Below are 25,308 nucleotides of genomic sequence, written 5' to 3' on the forward strand. Positions count from 1 at the left end.
ATGGTTTTTTTGTTTGTTATTAAAAAACACTTTTATTTGATTGGATGGGTGAAATATGCTAATTTATTGAGACAGGTTTTTTGGGTTATCAGGAGTTGTATGCCAAAATCATCAGTATTAAAACAATAAAAGACCTGACAAATTTCAGTTGGTGGATAATGAATCTATAATATATGAAAGTTTAATTGTAATCATTACATTATGGTAAATAATGAAATTTAACACTATATGCTAATTTTTTGAGAAGGACCTGTACATTACATTACTGATCCTGAGTTACATCCTGTATTATACTCCAGAGCTGCACTCACTATTCTGCTGGTGCAGTCACTGTGTACATACATTACATTACTGATCCTGAGTTACATCCTGTATTATACTCCAGAGCTGCACTCACTATTCTGCTGGTGCAGTCACTGTGTACATACATTACATTACTGATCCTGAATTACATCCTGTATTATACTCCAGAGCTGCACTCACTATTCTGCTGGTGCAGTCACTGTGTACATACTTTATTGATCCTGAATTACATCCTATATTATACTCCAGAGCTGCACTCACTATTCTGCTGGTTGTTACGGGTGTCAGTCACTACTAGTGTTGAGCGATACCGTCCGATACTTGAAAGTATCGGATAGTATCGGCCGATACCCGAAAAATATCGGATATCGCCGATACCGATATCTGATACCAATACAAGTCAATGGGACATCAAGTATCGGAAGGTATTCTCATGGTTCCCAGGGTCTGAAGGAGAGGAAACTCTCCTTCAGGCCCTGGGATCCATAGGGATGTGGAAAATAAAGAATTAAAATAAAAAATATTGATATGCTCACCTCTCCGGCGGCCCCTGGACTTCACGCTGGTAACCGGGAGGCTTCTTTGTTTAAAAAGCGCGCCTTTCGGACCTGTGAATGACGTCCCGGCTTCTGATTGGTCGCGTGCCGCCCATGTGACCGGCACGCGACCAATCAGAGGCCGCGACGTCATTCGCAGGTCCTCAATTCCTATAATTAGCAGTTTTGTGAATGAGAATGACGTCGCGGCTTCTGATTGGCCGCGTGCCGGTCACATGGGCGGCACGCGACCAATCAGAAGCCGGGACGTCATTCACCGGTCCGAAAGGCGCGCTTTTTAAGCAAAGAAGCCTCCCGGATAGCAGCGTGAAGTCCAGGGGCCGCCGGAGAGGTAAATATATCAATATTTTTTATTTTAATTCTTTATTTTCCACATCCCTATTGATTCGATACCGATACCCGATATCACAAAAATATCGGATCTCGGTATCGGAATTCCGATACCGCAAATATCGGCCGATACCCGATACTTGCGGTATCGGAATGCTCAACACTAGTCACTAGACATGTTCACGGACTCTCCTCCACAAGGGAAGCAGTTTGTTTTTTTGCACCAGATGACTGTGCGCTGACAGACGTCACCAGAAAACACGTCACCACAGTCATTTTAGTGCTGACAGTGAACAAGTAGAGAAAGCTGGAAGTGTCAGCACCACTGTGAATGCAGCTCTGAAGGATAACGCAACCTGTAACCTCGGGGACCTGCGCAGCCTTAGTGATCGCACTTGCAGAGCCTGAATCACAATTTCACAGACGGAGTATAATATTCAGGACGCTGCGGCTGGGAGTTTGTTTCCTCTCATCCGGCTGAGAAAGGAGAAGAATCGGCACAAACCCCGATCTAAGTGAAAACCGTCAACAGGAAGAAGTGGACGGATCTCAATCTGTTATTTATTACATCTATGGAATCAAAGTCACAGTAAGATCAATCAACAGCACCTTACCTACATGCTGACGGTTTCCCCGTGGTGAAGAAGCTCCAGTTCTACCTATGGCAGTGCCAGATTTGGACCCGTCACTTACCATCAAACGGCATGTACTCAATAAACCGCACCTCGAGCGGCTGCTTCTCCGTCAGCGCCACAAAGTCCAGGAGCTCGTCCTCATTTAACCCTCTCATGACCACACAGTTCACCTGCGGCCGAACAAAAAAAAGAGGATGCGCGTAGGTCAGTCGTGTGATCTCAGAACCGGAGCGTTCACTGAACTCCAGAGCTGAATTCTTAATTCTGCTGCTTGGTACTTGCTATTCTCCAGCACTGATCAGGCAGATTGGGCTGTAATCGTGGTGTTAAGGCCCCACAATGATACAGCACAGATTACACATCTGACTACTGGACACTGATCTACATCTCCAGAGCTGCAGTACAAACTACAACAAGTAGGGGGCAGCATTGGGAAAAGGGGGCTCTGCTGCCTGAAAAGACAAGGGGAAACCTGATAAATTCTGATTGCAGCTCTGGGTGTGACTGGAGCAATGTGGGCAGTTCCCCTTTAAGAATCTGCAGTTGACAGATGCACAGATACATTGTATCAAACAAATAAAAAAAGAGAAACCTTGCAGAGTGGAGCCCACTGAGACCAGGACCAGGTGGGTTTATAAGGGACAATGCTCTGGGATTATTTATTTTAGCACCTAGTTAAAAAAGGAAAAAAAAATATATATATATATAAAAAAAAAATAGAGACTTCATTCCAGGAGCCGCTGCCCGCAACAATGTATCTGGAGAGTATTCTAAAACATTAAGATGGAACTGGAGAACTCTCCAGATTGCTGCTTAGCACATACTGGATCCGGGAGTGTTCACCGGAGATCGGACCGATCCCTGCGATCCGGCGCTTTCATTTGCTCCCTGCAGCGGATCCCAGCCAAGCGCCGCGGCTCCAGACGCGCTCATCGCACGGGGATTCTTGGCTCCGAACAGATTTTACATTTTATTGACCGAAAATAATGGAATTTCCAGAGATTCGAGAGGAAGGCAATAAAAAACGGAGGGATCTATAAAAATCAAAGAAAAAAAAATGGAAAAGCACAAAAAAGAGAAAATAAAAATATGCAGCTCCTAGCCCCACCTAGAGGCCACACAAGGTATTGCTGCTTTTCTTTTCATTATTTGAGGATAAAAATAAAATATTTATTTATTTTTTTTTTTAATTTAAATAGATTTTTATTAACAATATAAAAAAAAAAGGAGAACAACAGAATGCCATTTACATTGCATTATATCAGATACACATTTTCTTACTTTAATAAACCCCAACATTACCCCAACTACCCCCCTCCCCCATAAGACAGCTCAGTCTCAATCTCCACCCCACTGAGGCATTATCTGCCTCTTGTAATTTATCCTCTTCCAGGTCTTAGGAAACACGACGTCTATACTCCTCAATCCAAATCAAGCCAAGGAGACCATATTTTATTAAACATTTCTATTTTCCCCCTTTTACTGTACACCCCCTTTTCCAATTTTAGACCATGTTGAACATATTGGAGAAATTCCCTTCTCACAGGTGGTTCCGCGTTTATCCAGTTTCGTGCTATTACTTTCCTGGCCATGTAGAGTAGCCTAGCGATTGCAATCTTCCAAGTATTGTCAACTCCAATTTCTTCCACATATCCCAGCACGCATACTATCGGGTCTCTAAGAACTCTGCACTTATATGCTGCTTCAACCCGGCTCAAAACCACCACCCAAAAGGCAGCCAGTCTCGGACACGTCCACATCATGTGATATATTCCTGCCTTCTCACTCGCACACCTCGGACACTCAGAATTGGCACGCAATCCCGCTTTGTATAGCACTTCCGGAGATTTATATACTCTATGCAGAATGTATAGCTGCGAGAGCCTATACGGTTCACTCAAGGACAGTCGCGGAACCCACTCCATCACCGATTCCCAGGTTTCATTTTCCATCGGTCCCACTTCTCTCTCCCACTTAGCTCTCGCCTTTATAGGGAAATCTAGCAGAAATGTGTGCATAAGGTCCTTATACAGAGTGGAAATAACTCCCCTTGTAGTACCCTCACCACACACATACTCCAACACTATATCATCTTGAACCCTGATATCAGCCTTCTTATTCTGAGCTCTAAAGGCATGTCTCATCTGCGCATACTGATATTCCCCTGTGGATCGCAGCCCAAATTCTTCCTGCAATTGGGAAAAGGACTTCAATGCCTGCTGCTGGATTATCTGGTGAACAAAGCAAATTCCCTTAATCTGCCATTCCATCAATCCTCCCAGGGCCTCAAAATCCTTTAAGTTGTGGTTAGACCATATCGGTGTGAATTTAGTCAACCCTGTAACCCCACGAATCTGCCTTAGTCTATTCCATAATTTACGAATCAGGAACAGGGTTGGGTATATTTTCCCCAGCGCGCCCAATGAGCCATCCTCCAAACACCTGGCCATCGGTCGTCGGTCCGTCACCTCTTCCAATAGCTGTTGTACTGCACTGGATGACGCCCCTCGCGCCCAGCCCTTCAAATGCTGGCTCTGGGCCGCAAGGAAGTATATTTCCGGGTTGGGCAAAGCCAAACCACCATCTTCCTTGGGTCGTTGAAGCGTCTCCAAGCTAATACGTGGATATTGTCTACCCCATATCAAACTTCTAAAGAGGGCATTAATCTGCCTGAACTTCCCCCGAGGGATCCAAATTGGTGCGTTATGCATAACATAAAGAATTTTAGGCATAAGGACCATTTTAATAAGGTTTACCCTACCGACGACCGATAGATGTAGCTTATTCCAGGCGTCTACCTTTGCCTTGAGTACCCCCATAACAGGAGTCAAATTTCTTTGCAGAAACTCCGCCACCGGCACCGAAATCCATATTCCAAGATATTTAAATTGGGAAACCACCTTCAGCCTCTCATCCCCAACATCCTCACTCACATTCTCTCCTACGTCATCCACTCTAAAAAGAACCGTCTTATCCCAATTAATTGTTAGTCCCGACACAGTACCAAATCTCTCAACAATTTCAACGGCCCCTCTTAGTGAATTGTCTGGATCCTCCAGGAACAGCAAAACATCATCCGCATATAACGCTATTTTTTCCTCTACTTTGCCATACCTAAAACCAGGGACCCCATCCGACTGCCGAATCTTAGCAGCAAGAGGTTCTACAGCCAACGCGAACAGGAGGGGTGAAAGCGGGCATCCCTGCCTAGTCCCCCTAGCCAGCCCTATAGGACGAGATAGCTCCCCATTTACTCTAATTCTAGCGGATGGTAATGAGTACAACAGCTGTATCCAGGCCACAAACTGCGGGCCAAACCCCATACATTCCAGCACCTGCCAGAGGTACCCCCATTCGACGCTGTCAAACGCCTTGTGTGCATCTAGCGATACAATCACTCTTCGACCACAGTTATCAGACTCTACCTGCAAATTTACATATAACCTCCGCAAATTGATCGCCGTTGATCTATCCGGCATAAAGCCAGATTGGTCCGAATGCACCAGACTCGCAATAACACTAGAGAGGCGGAGAGCCAACACCTTGGCCAGAAGCTTGACATCAATTGTTAGTAAAGAAATTGGGCGGTACGACTCCGGTTTCCCCAAGTCCTTATCCTCCTTTGGAATAACCACTATTATGGCCTCTCTCATAGAGGCTGGCAAGCACCCACAAGACCTAGCTTCCTCCAATACCATTTTTAATCTAGGAATCAACACTTCTGCCAAACCTTTATAGATCTCAGCGGGTAGCCCATCGACCCCAGGCGCCTTCCCATTAGCCATAGACATCAATGCCCGACTCAATTCCTCCTCAGTGATAGGGGCCTCAAGGCTCTCCCTATCTGCCTCATTCAGTCTCGGCAAATCCAGACCTTCCAAGAAAGTCAGTGCATCCTCGACCGATTCACCAACCCGAGAGGAATACAAATCTGCATAGAAGTCCGCAAAGGCTCTCAAAATTTCAGGTGTTTCCGTTATTTTACCTCCACTAGCAGAATCCAAAGAGTGTATATATGAAGAACCTCTCTGAGCAGCAGCCACTACCGACAGCATATGTCCCACTGTTTCTCCCTCCTGATAGAACAATACCCTTTGGAAATCTCGTTTCCTCTCAGCTTTACCTAGCAGAATTTTTTCCAAATGATTTTGTGCGTTTTTCATCCTTCTCTCTGCCTCAGGGGTTCCCAGTGTGGCCATCCCATCCTCTGCTTCCTTCAACTCCTCAACTGCCGCTTTTTCTACCTCTCTCGTCCTCCGCTTACACCTACTAATGTCCCTAAACAGTAGTCCCCTCAGGTACGCCTTCATTGCATCCCAAATTGTAAGAGCGTCGGCGCTTCCATCATTTAAGAGAAAGAATTCCGCCACCTCCCGTCCTATACTTTCCAACTCAATACTCTGTAACCAATTAGGATGAATCTTCCATTCTCTCCCACTTAGCGAGCGAGCCCCCTCCAATCTAACCTCTACTTCAATTGGACTATGGTCCGACAAGGCCCTTGGCAGATATCTCACCTCCCCAACCAATGTGTCCAAAATCCTGTTACCCAGAGCCATATCAATCCTAGAGAGTGTGGCATGTGCCGGTGAATAACATGAGTACCCTCTCTCCCCAATATGTCTAACCCTCCAAAGATCAATCAAACCTATCTCCTGTATATAGGTGCCAAATGTTGTTATGTGTCCCTCCGACCTATTCTGAGTATTTTTATCCCAATATTCATCACAGATATTGTTTAGATCCCCGATAATTATTAACGGTGTCGGTCCCCATTTTTCCACTCGCTCCATTACTTCTCTAATCTTCCTGCTAGAGTAGGGAGGCGGAATATACATCGCGGCAACACACAACATCACTCCATACAGTATACACCGTAATAGTACATACTGTCCCTCCAGGTCCACATATACCTTCACCTCCTCATACTGAACTCCCGCTGGAACACACAGCATCACTCCATACAGTATACACCGTATTAGTACGTACTGCCCATCCACATCCACACATACCTTCACCTCCTCATACTGAACTCCCGCTGGAACCAAGATTGAGACTCCTCTTGCATAGGTGGAGAAGGCAGAATGATATCCCCTCTGGATCCATCGTCTATTCAAAACATCCACTTTTTCCCTTACCAAATGCGTCTCCAGCAAGCATATCATTGAGGCCCTTTGGTCTCTTGCATATTGCAAACACGCAGCACGTCTAGATTTCTCCCCTAGGCCTCTCACATTCCAGCACAAAATCTTAAAACGGGTCCCCATCACTTGGCTCATCTTCACTATAAGTATCATCAATTTTGAGCTCAGGCTGTCTAACTACCCTCCCCCCCCCCCCTCCCAACTCCCCCTCCCACCCTTCCCCCCTCACATCTAACCATTCCACCTCTTTCCAAGAGTGGGGCATCATCGCCCATAGCGAACACTCCGTTTGGCATTACCTTCCCAACCCTCCTCCCACCACTGTACATAACAGGATTTCAGACATTTTGAAAAATAACGTTCTCAAAACATTTTAACTTAGAATTATTTGCACACACAAGAAGTCTGCATAAACTTAAAATATGTCGCAAACCCTTCCTCCCCCTTTCCCAGCAGCCATTACACCATCCCTTTCCCTTCTTCACCACCCATACCCCTTGGCTTGTCAATCACATGACTCTTTCCCAACTGACAGATAAGTAAACAACTTCAGACTCTTCCCACAGTTTCAGTCTCCTTTTCCTTTAAGCTTTTTAGCATTAATATCGATCCACTGGGTAGCGTCCTCCGGCTTCTGGAAAAAATGAATTTTATCAAACGCCACCACCCTCAGTCTTGCTGGGAACATCATGGAATACTGCACACCCAATTCCCTCAGCCGTCTCTTGATACCCGTGAACATCATCCGTTGTTTCTGCACCAGAGTAGAATAGTCTGGGTATATAGCAATTCTTTTGACCTTCAACTGTCAGATCCGTCATGTCTCTGGCCTTCCTCAGGATAATGTCTCTGTCTCTATAGTTTAGAATTTTGGCGAGCATGGTACGGGGATTCGCTCCAGGGACAGGTGGTTTCGGCGGGACCCTATGCGCTCTCTCTACCGCGAACACTTTTGTTAGCGCCATATCTCCAAATGTCTCTAACAGCCATTTTTCAATATATTCCGTTAGATTCCTCCCTTCAGCTTTTTCAGGGATGCCCACTATGCGAATATTATTTCTTCTGGACCTGTTCTCAAGATCCTCATTTTTCGCAGCCAATTCAGCTATTGCTTGAGTGAACTTTTTCTCTGCTTTTTGCAGCTGCACTATATGGTCTTCTGCAGTGCTCACTCTCTCCCCTACCTCCCCCACACGTTTGTCAATCTTCTGCATGGCTGCGTTTATCTGGGCTGTGTCCCCCTTAACCTCCTGTATCTGTATGGTCAGAGATTGTTTACATGAAGAGACTAGCGCAAAAACGTCTCTTAGGGTAGGCTCAGCTTCTGGCGCCATTTCCTCGGGTCCCCCTTCTGCCACCGCCATTTTACTCTCCTTTCTCACCTGTTGTACCTCATGTTCTCCTGCTGGGCTCTCCTCCTCCTCCTCCTCTTCGGTATCAGCTCCGGCTCCCTCCTCTGCGGCCTCCGCTCTCGCAAACTGCTGGAGCTTTGCCGCTACCTCCATGCGCTTTCTGCATGCGGCGTTCTCCTTGTCTGCCTTTTCCCTCAAGTCGGCGCCATCTTGGATTGCGCCTGCATCCCCGGCTCCCGCGTCCTTCTGCCGTCTCCTGGTCATGTTCGTCGGTTCCAGCGCTACCGAACAGCACCGCCGGCCTCTCCAAGTCTCCCCGCAGCCAGTAAGCCCCCGCAGGGACCAAACAGCAGCGGCTCTGCAGGATTTTACAATATACAGCGGCGGGAGCTCACAGCCGCACGTCCGCTCACATGGACTCTCAGGCCACGCCCCAAAATATTTATTTTTATCAGTTTACTAAAAGGGAAATAATTTACATATGGCTCCTTAGATGCCCTGAATGGCATACTTATTCCCCAACTACATCGATCTCTCTGCCACTGTCAGACATCACTGCAGTTCCGACATTCTATTCATGAAACAGGAGGTACTGGATGCGGTTTTATAGAGTAGGTAGATGCAGCGCCTTGGAAAACTGTAATCCGGGGAAATTTAGTTTTTGGAATATGTCTTTTTAAAAGACAAATAAGGGCTGAAAAGAGCCGGAGCCGACGCAGATTTGCATTAAAGGGGCACTGCCTAAATTTGCAGGCATCTCACCTTCACAGGGTTGTATCCCAGCTCCACTGCGCGGTGAATGCCCTCCACAACTTTATGAAAACCTGGAGACACAAGATGCAGAATAGAATAATGCAAATATGAAGAATATCCCCGGCATCACCACGACCAATGACAGATCTGGCTCTGCTACATAAGGGAACCATAGCATGATACGGTGTGATGCCGCCATCTAGTGGACACACTCAGTACTGTTTCTGACAGTCAGAATGGCGGCAGCTGCTGCGTCCTCTGCTTGGGTCCTATCTGGTGTCTCGTCAGTTACTTTCTTCCTTTCTCCATGGAAGGAAACGTTTTGCATAAGAATAAGACAGAAATTGGGATCTAGGTCTTGGCTTAATGACAACACAGGGGCAAATGGCGACAACTCGAGACCCCACCTCTCGCTTCCGGCGCCGCAGCATGTGCCCGAGCTCAGGACAGCAGAAATGCAGAACCAGGCGCTGTCCCTGCGCTGTCACTGCCTGCCCTCCAGAATGCGTCTACCCCAGGGATACATTCAGGGGGGCACAGATTTTGTAGCCCCCCGCTCCTCCAGGACCCACCTTTCCTGCGCACAATGAACTCGAATTTGGCGGGCACCAGGGTGTCCAGGCTGATGTTCAGGACGTCCAGCCCCGCGTCCTTCAGTTTGGGTAACAGTCGCGCCAGGTTGATGCCGTTTGTTGTCAGCGCAATGGTTTTTAACCCTTCCAGTTTCTTCAGTTGTGCTATAAAAAGGGGGGAAAAAAAAAAAAAAAGATGGAGGAAAAGTCCAATATTAATGACCCCCACAAAGTGTCCCCGGCCCATGGCAGAGGCGGCTTTACATAGATGCATGTGGGTACAATTCCAAAAGCCGAACCTATGGGGCACTAATGAAGCACCCCCTAAATACTGCTCAGGGGGTCTTCTCATCATTTCCGCACAATGACTTCACAGCTGGAACTTGGAAACTGTCAGCAAGCTGCTGCTGACGGATCTTTCGTTCTTAGTATGTCCTGCTGATCGGCCTATTCCGCCCTTCATATTGTCGGGTGTCGACAGGTATTGACCCCTTCACTGACTGCAAGCAGAGATCTGGGGAACGGTGGAAAGTCAGGATGGACGCCTTCCATGCCGAGCTCCTCCCGGCACACGGATTCTCACCTATGATGTCCACCACGTCGGGGCGGATTAGCGGCTCGCCTCCGGTCAGGCGGATTTTGTCCACCCCTTCCTGTACAAACAGTTTGGCCAGAGCGAGGATCTCCGGCGCGCTGAGGAGGTCGCTCTTCGGGGTCAGCTTCACGCCTTCTTCTGGCATACAGTACTGGCCTGCAAACATCATGTACAAATATTACTGGCAACGAAAGTATGTGCACCCCACAGAAACCACAATGTGCGCACCCAGACATCGCAGTGCCAGGCTGGCTCTACAGCGTAGTGCCCCCCGCCAAGCACAGTGCCCCCGCTATACACAGCACACTGCAGTATTATCACTGTATGGCGCTATCATGTGGGCAGTGTACGGTAATATTAGTTCTGAATATGGCAGTAAAAACTACCGAGCCGGCAGAGCGCGACCCACTACTGAGCCGGCAGAGTGCGACCCCACCGAGACGGCAGAGTGCCACCCCACCGAGACGGCAGAGTGCCACCCCACCGAGACGGCAGAGTGCCACCCCACCGAGACGGCAGAGTGCCACCCCACCGAGACGGCAGAGTGCCACCCCACCGAGCCGGCAGAGTGCAACCCCCACCGAGACGGCAGAGTGCAACCCCACCGAGACGGCAGAGTGCAACCCCACCGAGACGGCAGAGTGCAACCCCCACCGAGCCGGCAGAGTGCAACCCCCACCGAGACGGCAGAGTGCAACCCCCACCGAGACGGCAGAGTGCAACCCCCACCGAGACGGCAGAGTGCAACCCCACCGAGACGGCAGAGTGCAACCCCCACCGAGACGGCAGAGTGCAACCCCCACCGAGACGGCAGAGTGCAACCCCCACCGAGACGGCAGAGTGCAACCCCCACCGAGACGGCAGAGTGCAACCCCACCGAGACGGCAGAGTGCAACCCCACCGAGACGGCAGAGTGCAACCCCACCGAGACGGCAGAGTGCAACCCCACCGAGACGGCAGAGTGCAACCCCCACCGAGACGGCAGAGTGCAACCCCCACCGAGACGGCAGAGTGCAACCCCACCGAGACGGCAGAGTGCAACCCCCACCGAGACGGCAGAGTGCAACCCCCACCGAGACGGCAGAGTGCAACCCCCACCGAGACGGCAGAGTGCAACCCCCACCGAGACGGCAGAGTGCAACCCCCACCGAGACGGCAGAGTGCAACCCCCACCGAGCCGGCAGAGTGCAACCCCCACCGAGACGGCAGAGTGCAACCCCCACCGAGACGGCAGAGTGCAACCCCCACCGAGCCGGCAGAGTGCAACCCCACCGAGACGGCAGAGTGCAACCCCACCGAGACGGCAGAGTGCAACCCCACCAAGACGGCAGAGTGCAACCCCCACCGAGCCGGCAGAGTGACGCCCTACTATGCTGGTGCTGTGTGGCTTCTTTTGGTAGATGGCGGCAGTGTCGGTCCTGGTACTGGATATGTAACGGGCGGCATCACTCACATCGCAGGTTACACTTCTCAGTCAGCGAGATCCTCAGGTAACTGTGCTGTCGGCCGAAGCTGTCAGTCAGGAAGGCGGAGAAGGGCAGGGCGCCATCTCGGATGAACCTCTTCCTATCGGCGCTCGAGGCCAGGCTCTAAAGAAAAGCCAAAAACACATGAAAATGCAGAAGACCGGAGATGGCAGCTGCTGCCGCGGGGGCTGATCAGCCCAGACGAGGCTTGTAGTCCTCGCCCTGCAGCATGCGTCTGTACATGTAGATGCATTGGAGCCCGGCCGTGCTCGCCCCTTCACCATGATTTACACTGCCGTTCTGCTCCTCCATTGGGCACCGAAACGATCAGTGACTTGATGGAAGTATAAAATCCGTCTCCCATCTGATCAGACGCTAAAGTTACAGTTCACCCCCCATGCTCTACACTGCAGTGCGGCTTCATTAGGTCACAGCTGAGCCACATCGTTATTGTCACAAGCGATCAGGTGGTCACACGAGGGGTGGTCCGGACTCCCGGCCCCAGCAGGAATCATCACATGCCCACAGCAAGCCTGGGAGTGGCTGCGGATATGTTATGCTCCGATGAGGTTTGTTACAGAAAATTTGGAAAAAAAAAATGTGTCAGGGCGTGTTCACACTGAGGGTTTATGTTTTTACAAAGTTTTTCTTTTTAGCAGAAATCTACATTTACTTGCAACAAGCTGCACATTCATTTGAGATTATAATGTAGTTTTGATGATTTATTCTGGTGAGGTTTTTACTGCAGAAATGTGACAAAACCAGAGGCCATCGCTACACCTCATATGATAATTAAACCGCCTCAAAAAGAACGTTTTACAACACACACAAAAAAAAACCTTCCTGGCTTTTAGGTAGATTTCTCAGCCTGAAAATTCCATGTATAAAAAAAAGAAAACAAAAAAAAAAAACAAAACAACAAATTCCATGTATAAAAAAAAAAAAAAAACAGAACTATATATAATAACACAAATATAAGGGGGAAAAAAAGCAAAAAGCAAATGGAAAATTTTAATAAATTATTTAAAAATACACATCAAGGAAGGTGAGAAAATACAAAAAGAAAACAAATGGGAAAAGAAAAACTGGGAAGAGAAAAATAATGGAAACAAAAAAAGGAAACAAGGAATAGTTAAATGATGACAAAAGGAAAAATAAAACAGAAAATGAAAGGTAAAAGGAAAATTAAATTGGAAGAACAATTAAAAAAAAAAAAACATAAAAAGTAATAAAGAAAATAAGTAAAATAGTTAAGAAATAGAAAAGATGGAAAGAATGATCAGGTGAAATGTAAGGATCCTTTGATAAAGGAGCATTTTGCCATCAGACATTTGTGCCGTCCCTGATTTGGCAGCGGGTCCTTGGTGCGCAGGACAATACTCTGTGCCCCCAGATGACGCACCCCTCATCGTCCTCCCCCAGGAGATCAGCGGATCCTTCTTTTCTGCTAGGAACAAGCTGCAATCAGCGAGAATCTTCTGATTAATTCCCTGACAAATCCGGAGATAATCCGCTCACTTCTAGATGCTTCATGTCAATGTTTCGGGGTCGGAGCAGATTACGAGCCGCAGATGTAGAATCATCGTCACATTGTATCCAGTGATAAATGTGACAGCAGCGGCCCCCCGCCCGGCCTACAGCGGCCCCCCGCCCGAGCTCATCCCAAATTATATCAATTTTTAAAATAAAATAAAAAAAAAACACGGCGGCTCGTCTACATGACGGCAAGCATTGGTGATCAGTGCTCCAGAATTCCTACTCCAGTCCCTGGAGCACGACGCTTGTCAGCGGCTCCTGATTCATTAAACGAGGGGCGTCTCTTCGTAAAGATCAGTGTGAACAGCGGAATTGGGCCCAAGTCTTTTTGTTGAGTATTTGGAGTGGAAACGTCACATTTTTACCGAGACTGGAGAGTTTGTAATTCAAAAAGACAATCAAAAACACCAAATGTGAACACAGCCTGAACAAGCAAAAAAAACAACCGATTTGCCAGTAAAATCCGATGTGGACTGATATGTGCCGTATATTAAACAGCAGGAACAACACTACAGACGCTCCGGGCAACCTGACATTTATTGTGCCCAGACTCTGGTAAGGAATGGAGACCCTGCGCTCCCGTCACCCTGGATCCAGCTCAGGACGCTCCGGGGGTCGGCAGGGACTTTGCCGTCTGGTTGTCACTGGACATTGCTCCGAGAGCCGCTGCCGTGGACCGGAGCTGCCCATGGGCTGTAGAGGGCGAAGGCCTACAAGATGTCAGCACCTACAATGGCCGCCTGTGCAGGGGATCAGGAGAGGAGCGGCACTCGGGGGCTTTTTTACCAGGATAGTGGGTGCGTCACTTTCCTTGCCCCCGCGATGACCACTCACTCCGCGCCCCTGGCTGCAGACGACCAGCAGACATTTCTATCTGGAGACTCAGAGTTCACTGTACATGGACGAGCGTTCACCGCATACAGAAGAAAAATAATCGACCATAAGTCTCCAGTGAGGAACTGATGCTGGTCGTCCGCCCGGTATCTACTGGAGACCGGGATCAAGCGGAACAACAGAGAACACTGATACAATGTCGCAACAATGTTACAGGAGCGGCTTCTAAATACAAACAGTGAGAGCAACAGACACTGGAACACAGAGCGCTGCTCCAGCCAATAAAATGGGGACATGGCAGCGCGGGGGAGCAGACACCCGGCCTCCGCGGGGGGAAAGGAGGGAGCAGACACCCGGCCTCCGCGGGGGGAAAGGAGGGAGCAGACACCCGGCCTCCGCGGGGGGAAAGGAGGGAGCAGACACCCGGCCTCCGCGGGGGGAAAGGAAGGAGCAGACACCCGGCCTCCGCGGGGGGGAAAGGAGGGAGCAGACACCCGGCCTCCGCGGGGGGGAAAGGAGGGAGCAGACACCCGGCCTCCGCGGGGGGAAAGGAGGGAGCAGACACCCGGCCTCCGCGGGGGGAAAGGAGGGAGCAGACACCCGGCCTCCGCGGGGGGAAAGGAGGGAGCAGACACCCGGCCTCCGCGGGGGGAAAGGAGGGAGCAGACACCCGGCCTCCGCGGGGGGAAAGGAGGGAGCAGACACCCGGCCTCCGCGGGGGGAAAGGAAGGAGCAGACACCCGGCCTCCGCGGGGGGAAAGGAGGGAGCAGACACCCGGCCTCCGCGGGGGGAAAGGAAGAAGCAGACACCCGGCCTCCGCGGGGGGGAAAGGAGGGAGCAGACACCCGGCCTCCGCGGGGGGGAAAGGAGGGAGCAGACACCCGGCCTCCGCGGGGGGAAAGGAGGGAGCAGACACCCGGCCTCCGCGGGGGGAAAGGAGGGAGCAGACACCCAGCCTCCGCGGGGGGAAAGGAAGAAGCAGACACCCGGCCTCCGCGGGGGAAAGGAAGGAGCAGACACCCGGCCTCCGCGGGGGGAAAGGAGGGAGCAGACACCCAGCCTCCGCGGGGGGAAAGGAGGGAGCAGACACCCGGCCTCCGCTGGGGGGGGGGGGGGGGGGAAGAAGAAACCCGGCCTCCGCGGGGGGGAGCAGACACCCGGCCTCCACGGGGAGGGGGGGGAGACACCCGGCCTCCTGCCTGATAGAAGGGCGGAGTAACACAGTAACCGCTATCCTGCTTTTCTTCAGCTGCTGAGACTACAACTCCCAGCATGCAATGCTATCCACAACCATCATGTGCGGAGGTTGGGGCAGGCATCTCTGCGGTGGCGGCGGTCCCGTGGCTGGAGGACATGTTGGATTGTGACACTTATCTGTGGAGAGTGGAGGCTTCGGGCCCCTTATCACACATCCACAGAGAGAAGGGCCCGGCAGTCAGGAGCGCAGCCAAGGAGAGATAATATTTAACAACTGCAAGTTACAAAGTTGCCAGATAAACATTTCTGTATCCAAAGGTCTTCTGTGAAAACTGCCCGGTCACACCGAGAAGATTGGAAACACAGGAGGGAATAGCTCCGCTCCACAGCAGCACAGAGGATTTCACACACGCCGATTCAGCGATGTCAGCGGGTGATCCAGCAACGAAATAAAGTTCTGGCCTTTCCACTCCGACCAGCGATGTCACAGCGGGATCCAGATCGCTGCTGCGTGTCAAACACAACAATATCGCTATCCAGGACGCTGCAACGTCACGGATCGCTTATCGTTGTTAAGTTGTTCAGTGTGAAGGTACCTTAAGTTGGTGAAGTGAGAAAAATAATCGGCATAAATTACATTTATGGGATCAAGTAACTAAAACTGGCAGGTGCATATGTATTCACCCCTTTTGCTATGAAGCCTCTAAAAATTTCTGGTGTAAGCAATTCCATTCATAAGTCCCATGCTTAGTGACAGGATGTCCCCCTATGTGCAACGTGTCACACATCTGTCATTATATACACGTTACCTTCTCTGAAAGACCACAGAGGCGGCAACATCATTAACAAGCGGCACCACTGACCCAACAACACCACGAAGACCAAGGAGATCTCCAGCCACCACCACGAAGACCAAGGACATCTCCAACCACCACCACGAAGACCAATGACATCTCCAACCACCACCACGAAGACCAAGGACATCTCCAACCACCACCACGAAGACCAAGAACATCTCCAACCACCACCACGAAGACCAAGGACATCTCCAACCACCACCACGAAGACCAAGGACATCTCCAACCACCACCACGAAGACCAAGGACATCTCCAACCACCACCACGAAGACCAAGGACATCTCCAACCACCACCACGAAGACCAAGGACATCTCCAACCACCACCACGAAGACCAAGGACATCTCCAACCACCACCACGAAGACCAAGGACATCTCCAAACACCACCACGAAGACCAAGGACATCTCCAAACACCACCACGAAGACCAAGGACATCTCCAAACACCACCACGAAGACCAAGGAGATCTCCAACCACCACCAAGAAGACCAAGGAGATCTCCAACCACCACCACGAAGACCAAGGACATCTCCAACCACCACCACGAAGACCAAGGAGATCTCCAACCACCACCACGAAGACCAAGGATATCTCCAACCACCACGAAGACCAAGGAGATCTCCAACCACCACGAAGACCAAGGAGATCTCCAACCACCACCACGAAGACCAAGGATATCTCCAACCACCACGAAGACCAAGGAGATCTCCAACCACCACCACGAAGACCAAGGAGATCTCCAAACAAGTCAGGGACAAGGTTGTTGAAAAGTACACGTCAGGGTTGGGTAAAAAAAAAAAAAAAAATCTCCCAATCTGATGATCCGCGAAGCACCCTCTAATCCATCATCATCAAATGGTAAGAACATGGTATCACAACAAACCTGCCAAGAGAGGACGCCCACCAAAACTGAGCCCGGGCAAGGAGAGCATTAATCATAGAGGCAGCACAGAGACCAAAGGAGACCCTAAAGGAGCAGCAGCGTTCCCAAGCAGAGACTGGAGTATTTGTCCATACGACCACAATAAGGGCACAGACTGATGGCCGTATAACTCGTGAGGATCGCATTACAATCCTTGGACTGGCCATCTGCTCTTCTGACCTGAGCTGGACAGCTGCATAGAAATACACCACGCTGTCATGCTCAGGTCAGGAGGGGTGCCGGGCAGTGCATGCAACATGATGAGATCATCGTACGAGTTACATGGCCGTGTCTGTGTCCTAAGTCGTACACTCCATAGAAGTGGCCTTTATGAAAGAGTGAGCAGAAAAAAGCTTTTACTTACACAAAAAGACATGTGGGAGACTCCTCATATGTATACACTGTGTTCCAAATTATTATGCAAATTGGATTTAAGTGTCAAAGATTTAATTGTTTTTTTTTTCAAATAAACTCATGGATGGTATTGTGTCTCAGGGCTCAATGGATCACTGAAATCAATCTTAAACACATGTGATAATTTGTTTTCCTGGTGATTCAAAATAAATGAAAACTACTTAAAAATGATGTTCCACATTATTAAGCAGGCCACAGTTTTCAAGTAACATGGGAAAGAAAAAGGATCTCTCTGCTGCCGAAAAGCAATAAATAGTGCAATGCCTTGGTCAAGGGATGAAAACATTAGATATTTCTCTAAAATTTAAGCGTTCTCATTGTACTGTTAAGAGATTTGTGGCTGAATCTGAGCACAGACGTGTTCGTGCTGATAAAGGCATAATGAGGAAGGTTTCTGCCAGATAAATTCTTGGGATTAAGAGAGCAGCTGCCAAAATACCATTACAAAGCAGCAAACAGTTATTTGAAGCTGCTGGTGCCTCTGGAGTCCCTCGAACCTCAAGGTGTAGGATCCTTCAAAGGCTTGCTGTGGTGCATAAACCTAATATTCAGCCACCCTTAAACAGTGTTCACAAGCAGAAACGGTTGCAGTGGGCCCAGACATACATGAAGACTAATTTCCAAATAGTCTTGTTTACTGATCAGTGTCGGGCAACCCTGGATGGTCCAGATGGATGGAGTAGTGGATGGTTGGTGGATGGCCACCATGTCCCAACAAGGCTGCGACGTCACCAAGGAGGTGGAGGAGTCATGTTTTGGGCCGGAATCACGGGGAAACAGCTGGTAGGGCCTTTAAGGTTCCTGAAGATGTGAAAATGACCTCTGCAAAATATTTAGAGTTTCTGACTGACAACTTTCTTCCATGGTCTAAAAGCAAAAACGTTCCTTCAGGAGAAAAATCATCTTCATGCTGACAATGCCCCATCTCATGCTGCAAAGAATAGTGAGTCATTGGCTGCTATGGGCATAAAAGGAGATAAACTCATGGTGCGGCCGCCATCTTCCCCTGACCTCAACCCTATAGAGAACCTTTGGAGAATCATCAAGCACAAGATCTATGAGGATAGGAGGCCGTTCACATCAAACAGCAGCTCTGGGAGGGAAGAAATACAAGCAGAAACTCTCCAAAAACTCACAAGTTCGATGGAGGCAAGAATTGTGAAGGTGACATCAAAGAAGGCTCCTATGTTACATGTAACTTGGCTGTTAGGAGGTTTTGGAGTTAAATAGCTTTTTTGTTTAGTGAATGTGACCTCCTAATGCTGCAAATTCCACAAATGAGACTTCAGTTCTTTAAAACAGATCAAATGTTAAGAAATTCTACTGGGCCTAATGATTTGGAACAGTGCATTGTGGGGTTTTATTTTTTTTGGAGATTATACTGTTATCATTGGGAGGTTTCTTCACTAACATTCGATGTATAATCTAACGGGTGATGAGTTTTATTAGACTGACTCATTTTCACCGACCATTTAGGAAAATCCGAGAAAAATATCATTTGCATAATAATTTGGAACACAGTGTAGAGGAAGGTGCTGTGGTCAGATGATACCAAAATTGAACACCAAGAACACCATCCCCACAGTGAAACATGGTGGTAGCATCATGCTGTGGAGATGTTTTTCAGCAGCGGGGTCAGGGACAATTGTCCGAGTCAAGGGGAAGATGGATGGGGTGAAATACAGGGATTTTCTTGAGCAAAAACCTCTGTCAGTGATTTGAGACTGGGACGGAGGTTCAACATCCAACAAAACAATGACCCAAAGCATCGGGCTAAAGCAACATTGAGTGGTGTAAGGGGAAACGTGTAAATGTTCTGGAGCGGCCGAGTCACAGCCTTAATCCAATGGAGAATCTGTGGTCAGAGGTGAAGATCGCTGTTCACCAACATCTAACCTGATGGAGCAGTGTGTAAAAATCCCAGTGGCCAGATGTGGAAAGCTCAGAGACTTATCCCTAGCTGTTATTGCCACAAATGGAGGCTCTACAAAGTACTGACTGTAGGGGGTGAAGACTTATCCACATTGACGTTTTCAGTTCTTTTGTCCCATTTGTTGCTCGTTTCACAGTAAAAAGAAAACCAAAAGTTCACAGTTGTCGGCATGTACTTTACATGAACCGATGCAAACTCTCAAAAAACAAACAACTGTGAAATTCCAGGTTGTGAGGTAGCAAAACACAAAAAATACCAAGGGGCTGAATACTTTCACAAGTTTCACACTGTAGCACCCAGACATTACATCACATGTGACCGATATCAGCCGCGGAGACATCACTGAGCTCCTGGGATTTATCAACAGCGTGTGATTGTGTTATGTGAGATCCACTGCATGACGGCCATGTGAGAACCGTGAGATTAATCCACCCGGACCATCCACATCCAGCAAGAGGAGGCCGAAATCAGGTCCGAGTCTGTCCACATTCAGGGTAGGGCTGCATACACCCTGTATTATACCCCACAGCTGCACTCACTATTCTGCTGGTGCAGTCACTGTGTACATACATTACATTACTGATCCTGAGTTACACCCTGTATTATACCCCAGAGCTGCACTCACTATTCTGCTGGTGCAGTCACTGTACATACATTACATTACTGATCCTGAGTTACATCCTGTATTATACCCCATAGCTGCACTCACTATTCTGCTGGTGCAGTCACTGTGTACATACATTACATTACTGATCCTGAGTTACATCCTGTATTATACCCCAGAGCTGCACTCACTATTCTGCTGGTGCAGTCACTGTGTACATACATTACATTACTGATCCTGAGTTACATCCTGTATTATACTCCAGAGCTGCACTCACTATTCTGCTGGTGCAGTCACTGTGTACATACATTACATTACTGATCCTGAGTTACATCCTGTATTATACTCCAGAGCTGCAGTTCCCATCCATCTCTCCCCTGTGGAGCTCGCTATCTGATGAAATGTATGGGAATGACAGGATCCGGTGCTCACATGACCATAGACAATGACACAAATCTGCACTTGGCAAAAAAAGCAGAAAAGCAGCAGTGATGATAGACTGTAGGCTGCGGAGCAGCGCTCTGTGTAATAGTATTACAGCCCCAGGCGGTGTTACCTGTGCATTAACCCTCACACCCCCAAGTAATTAATCAGCGCTCCGCTCCCTTCTGTGCTCCTCCGGTTGGTCGCGGCGATTAGGAACGATTGTATAATCCTAATACCCGAGCATTTCACAACTAGAGCTCAGAGAACGCCCAGAGCACTCCGTGCAGAGCAGCAAAATATGTCCTCAAATATCAGAACTGGCTCTGGCGCGTGATAATACAAACACAACAGGACTCGCCCCATAGTGATCCACGAAGAAGCGAACCATAAATATAAAGCAACATCTCTACTGAATATTGAAGAAAATACAGCAAAGAACTAACGAGTATAAACAGGAGAGTCCAGAAGGAGGAGCCTCAGTGCGGCATATAATGAACAGGAGAGTCCAGAAGGAGGAGCCTCAGTGCGGCATATAATGAACAGGAGAGTCCAGAAGGAGGAGCCTCAGTGCGGCATATAATGAACAGGAGAGTCCAGAAGGAGGAGCCTCAGTGCGGCATATAATGAACAGGAGAGTCCAGAAGGAGGAGCCTCAGTGCGGCATATAATGAACAGGAGAGTCCAGAAGGAGGAGCCTCAGTGCGGCATATAATGAACAGGAGAGTCCAGAAGGAGGAGCCTCAGTGCGGCATATAATGACTCCAGACTGCTGAGTGACAGGTCAGTGGATGTCAATAGCCCGGAAACATATCTAATATGCGATGATGTAAGATGTGAGAACCAAGAGCGAAACAAACGAAGACTGAGGCGCTGCGTGTATGTAAGATAAATAAATATCTAGTCACTAAATAGTGACCCCCCTCACCCCAACATCATAGCATATTATATTATAGTGTGTGCGGACGGGGCAGAGCGCGCGGGCGCGGACGGGGCAGAGCGCGCGGGCGCGGACGGGGCAGAGCGCGCGGGCGCGGACGGGGCAGAGCGCGCGGGCGCGGACGGGGCAGAGCGCGCGGGCGCGGACGGGGCAGAGCGCGCGGGCGCGGACGGGGCAGAGCGCGCGGGCGCGGACGGGGCAGAGCGCGCGGGCGCGGACGGGGCAGAGCGCGCGGGCGCGGACGGGGCAGAGCGCGCGGGCGCGGACGGGGCAGAGCGCGCGGGCGCGGACGGGGCAGAGCGCGCGGGCGCGGACGGGGCAGAGCGCGCGGGCGCGGACGGGGCAGAGCGCGCGGGCGCGGACGGGGCAGAGCGCGCGGGCGCGGACGGGGCAGAGCGCGCGGGCGCGGACGGGGCAGAGCGCGCGGGCGCGGACGGGGCAGAGCGCGCGGGCGCGGACGGGGCAGAGCGCGCGGGCGCGGACGGGGCAGAGCGCGCGGGCGCGGACGGGGCAGAGCGCGCGGGCGCGGACGGGGCAGAGCGCGCGGGCGCGGACGGGGCAGAGCGCGCGGGCGCGGACGGGGCAGAGCGCGCGGGCGCGGACGGGGCAGAGCGCGCGGGCGCGGACGGGGCAGAGCGCGCGGGCGCGGACGGGGCAGAGCGCGCGGGCGCGGACGGGGCAGAGCGCGCGGGCGCGGACGGGGCAGAGCGCGCGGGCGCGGACGGGGCAGAGCGCGCGGGCGCGGACGGGGCAGAGCGCGCGGGCGCGGACGGGGCAGAGCGCGCGGGCGCGGACGGGGCAGAGCGCGCGGGCGCGGACGGGGCAGAGCGCGCGGGCGCGGACGGGGCAGAGCGCGCGGGCGCGGACGGGGCAGAGCGCGGGCGCGGACGGGGCAGAGCGCGGGCGCGGACGGGGCAGAGCGCGGGGGCGGACGGGGCAGAGCGCGGGGGCGGACGGGGCAGAGCGCGGGGGCGGACGGGGCAGAGCGCGGGTGCGGAAGGGGCAGAGCGCGGGTGAGGACGGGGCAGAGCGCGGGTGCGGACGGGGCAGAGCGCGGGTGCGGACGGGGCAGAGCGCGGGTGCGGACGGGGCAGAGCGCGGGTGCGGACGGGGCAGAGCGCGGGTGAGGACGGGGCAGAGCGCGGGTGCGGACGGGGCAGAGCGCGGGTGCGGACGGGGCAGAGCGCGGGTGCGGACGGGGCAGAGCGCGGGTGAGGACGGGGCAGAGCGCGGGTGCGGACGGGGCAGAGCGCGGGTGCGGACGGGGCAGAGCGCGGGTGCGGACGGGGCAGAGCGCGGGTGCGGACGAGGCTGCGGGTAGTAGTCGGTTCCTCACCTGGACGCCGCTCGGCACCTCCACAGCTGGCGCCTCGGACACGCAGCTCCGCCGGCAGCCTCCCCGGGGTGTCATGCGCAGTACGGCGCCCCGCAGCAGCCCGCACTGCCGTCCTCCGCCCGCTGCCATGTCCCAGGCTGTGCTGGAGCTGAGCGGCCGATCCGCAGCCCTCACTCTCCACTACTAGCAGCAGACAGCCCCTCACAGACCACACCGTCACCTTCAGCCAATCACCGTCCGCTCTGTCACTCCAGCAGCCAATCACCTTTAGGCTGTCATAACAGGGCCCAATAACAGTCTCCCATGTCAAAATAACAGCCAATGAGAGTCTGTTCTGTCACCTCAAGAGCCAATAAGAGACGATATAATACTTCCGGGTGCGGTGGTTTTCGGGAGTTGTAGTTTGCTGTAAGTTGAGCACTCTGGTGTGCGAGAATAGTGAGGGCGGGCTCCGCCTGCTGGCCGCTGAGCTCACTGCACGATGTTTTCCATTATCTCATTTGATGCATGTTCTTCTGATATTATTTCATGATTTCTATTATTAACTCTTACCTTCCGTAATTTTTGTTTTTGTATTTTCATGTTTTCTTTGCTTTTCTAAATAACCATAACTATTTTTGCTCTGACATAAACATAGGAGTCCGGACTTGTTTTTTAGCTGGACAAGGTACAGTTTTGAAGGACTCATTTTACCTTATCAATGAAAGGTGAAAAAAAGTCTAAATGGGGAGAAATGGTGAAAAAAAAACTAATTTCTGCCATTGTCTTTGAATGTGGATTTTTTTATAGCTATTTTATTGGCTTGGTTTAATTTTTGTACGTTTTTATAGATCAAATTTTTCTGGATCCAGTGATACAATATATATATATATAAAAGGAAGCGTGTACTGGGGCAAGATATGTGAACAAGTCAGATTTAGGAGAACCTGGCATGGGCTTTTATTTTTGGAGAGATCTGTAGGATGATGGTGGGACGGATCCCTCCCTCCACTCCGGGCCTTGGGAGTGATTCTCATTTAATCTTTCAGTTGAGGCTTGGGTGTATCAGTTTTGGTTTGCAAGTATCAGAGCAGGAGCTCTGTGCAGGAAAGGTCTGAGTGACACTAAACACAAGCAACAGCCGGAGAAAGCAAAGCCACTGACTCACCCACAAGTCATACAGTGGTGCAGTCGCCCACGGCGATGGAGTGTTACGGATTGAAACGGACGATCCGGCTGTGATCCAGAGAATAAGGTTTGCCTTTATGTTTTAAGTTGCCAAACTAAAGACTTTTACATTAGAATATCGTGGGGTCACTGCCTCATTACCGCACTATTAAGAAAGCTGCAGCCTTACATATGGTGGAGAATGTGGGCAGTGTGAACTGGGGCATACCACAAAGCCCGCTGCATGTCTGTAGTTAAGCCTGCAGCACTACAGCCCAGGCCTGATGATATAATGAGGAGATACTGAAGCTGTTGGTCCTCACCCAGCAGCAGCAGGGTAAGCGGCAACAGCAGGAGCAGGACCAACAGCAGCAGCGGCAACAGCAGTGGCAGCACCAACAACAGTAACAGCAGGAGCAGCACCAACAGCAGCAACAGTAACAGCAGGAGCAGGACCAACAGCAGCAGCGGCAACAGCAGTGGCAGCACCAACAACAGTAACAGCAGGAGCAGCACCAACAGCAGCAACAGCAGGAGCAGCACCAACAGCAGCACCAACAGCAGCAGCAGTAATAGCAGTAGCAGCACCAACAGCAACAACAGCAGTAGCAGCAGCAGCATGAGCAGCACCAACAGCAGTAGCAGCACCAACAGAAAAAGCAGCATGAGCAGCACCAACAGCAGTAGGAGCAACAAAAGCAGCAGCGGCAACAGCAGGAGCAGCACCAATAGCAGCATCGGCAGCAGTAGCAACAGCAATAGTGGCAACAGCAGTAGCAGCACCAACAGCAGCAGCTGCAAAAGCAGGAGCAGCACCAATAGCAGCATCGGCAACAGCAGTGGCAGCACCAACAACAGTAACAGCAGGAGCAGCACCAACAGCAGCAGCAGCAACAGCAGTAGCAGCACCAACAGCAGCAACAGTAACAGCAGGAGCAGCACCAACAGCAGCAGCAGCAGCAACAGCAGTAGCAGCACCAACAGCAGCAACAGCAGTAGCAGCACCAACAGCAGCAACAGTAACAGCAGGAGCAGCACCAACAGCAGCAACAGCAGTAGCAGCACCAACAGCAGCAGCAGCATGAGCAGCACCAACAGCAGTAGCAGCACCAACAGCAGCAGCGGATACAGCAGGGCAGCATCAACAGCAGCAACAGCAGGAAGAGCACCAATAGCAGCATCGGCAGCAGTAGCAACAGCAATAGTGGCAACAGCAGGAGCAGCACCAATAGCAGCATCGGCAACAGCAGTAGCAGCACCAGACGAACAACCTGATACTGTAGCAGATTGCGGCCCTGTGAGAGATGGAACCGACACCGATTCGTCATGAGACCCGGGACAAAGTCCGGTCAGCATTGAGAAAGTTGAGTCCAGAGGGTGACATGGAAGCTTCCTCATCATCTTCCAATGCACAGCGGAGCGGGAGAGCCTGCCAGCTTCCCAGTGGGTGAAGTGGT

General features: G+C 50.9%; 1 protein-coding gene across 2 annotated transcripts in view; it reads right to left on the bottom strand.

Annotated features, from left to right (window-relative positions):
• Nucleotides 1-22,906, bottom strand: part of MOCS1 (molybdenum cofactor synthesis 1) — a 36,697-nt gene extending 13,791 nt beyond the window's left edge. For both annotated transcript variants that reach the window (XM_069768323.1, XM_069768324.1), the window contains exons 1-6: nt 22,706-22,906; nt 11,695-11,830; nt 10,230-10,397; nt 9,647-9,811; nt 9,084-9,145; nt 1,884-1,995 (exon numbers count right to left, since the gene is read on the bottom strand). In XM_069768323.1, the coding sequence (XP_069624424.1) occupies nt 1,884-1,995; nt 9,084-9,145; nt 9,647-9,811; nt 10,230-10,397; nt 11,695-11,830; nt 22,706-22,834 (772 nt within the window). In that variant the 5' untranslated portion in view covers nt 22,835-22,906. The remainder of the gene's footprint in view (nt 1-1,883; nt 1,996-9,083; nt 9,146-9,646; nt 9,812-10,229; nt 10,398-11,694; nt 11,831-22,705) is intronic.
• Nucleotides 22,907-25,308: the final 2,402 nt, after the last annotated feature.

The sequence above is a fragment of the Ranitomeya imitator genome, chromosome 5, assembly GCF_032444005.1.
Source record: "Ranitomeya imitator isolate aRanImi1 chromosome 5, aRanImi1.pri, whole genome shotgun sequence".
NCBI lineage: Eukaryota > Metazoa > Chordata > Amphibia > Anura > Dendrobatidae > Ranitomeya > Ranitomeya imitator.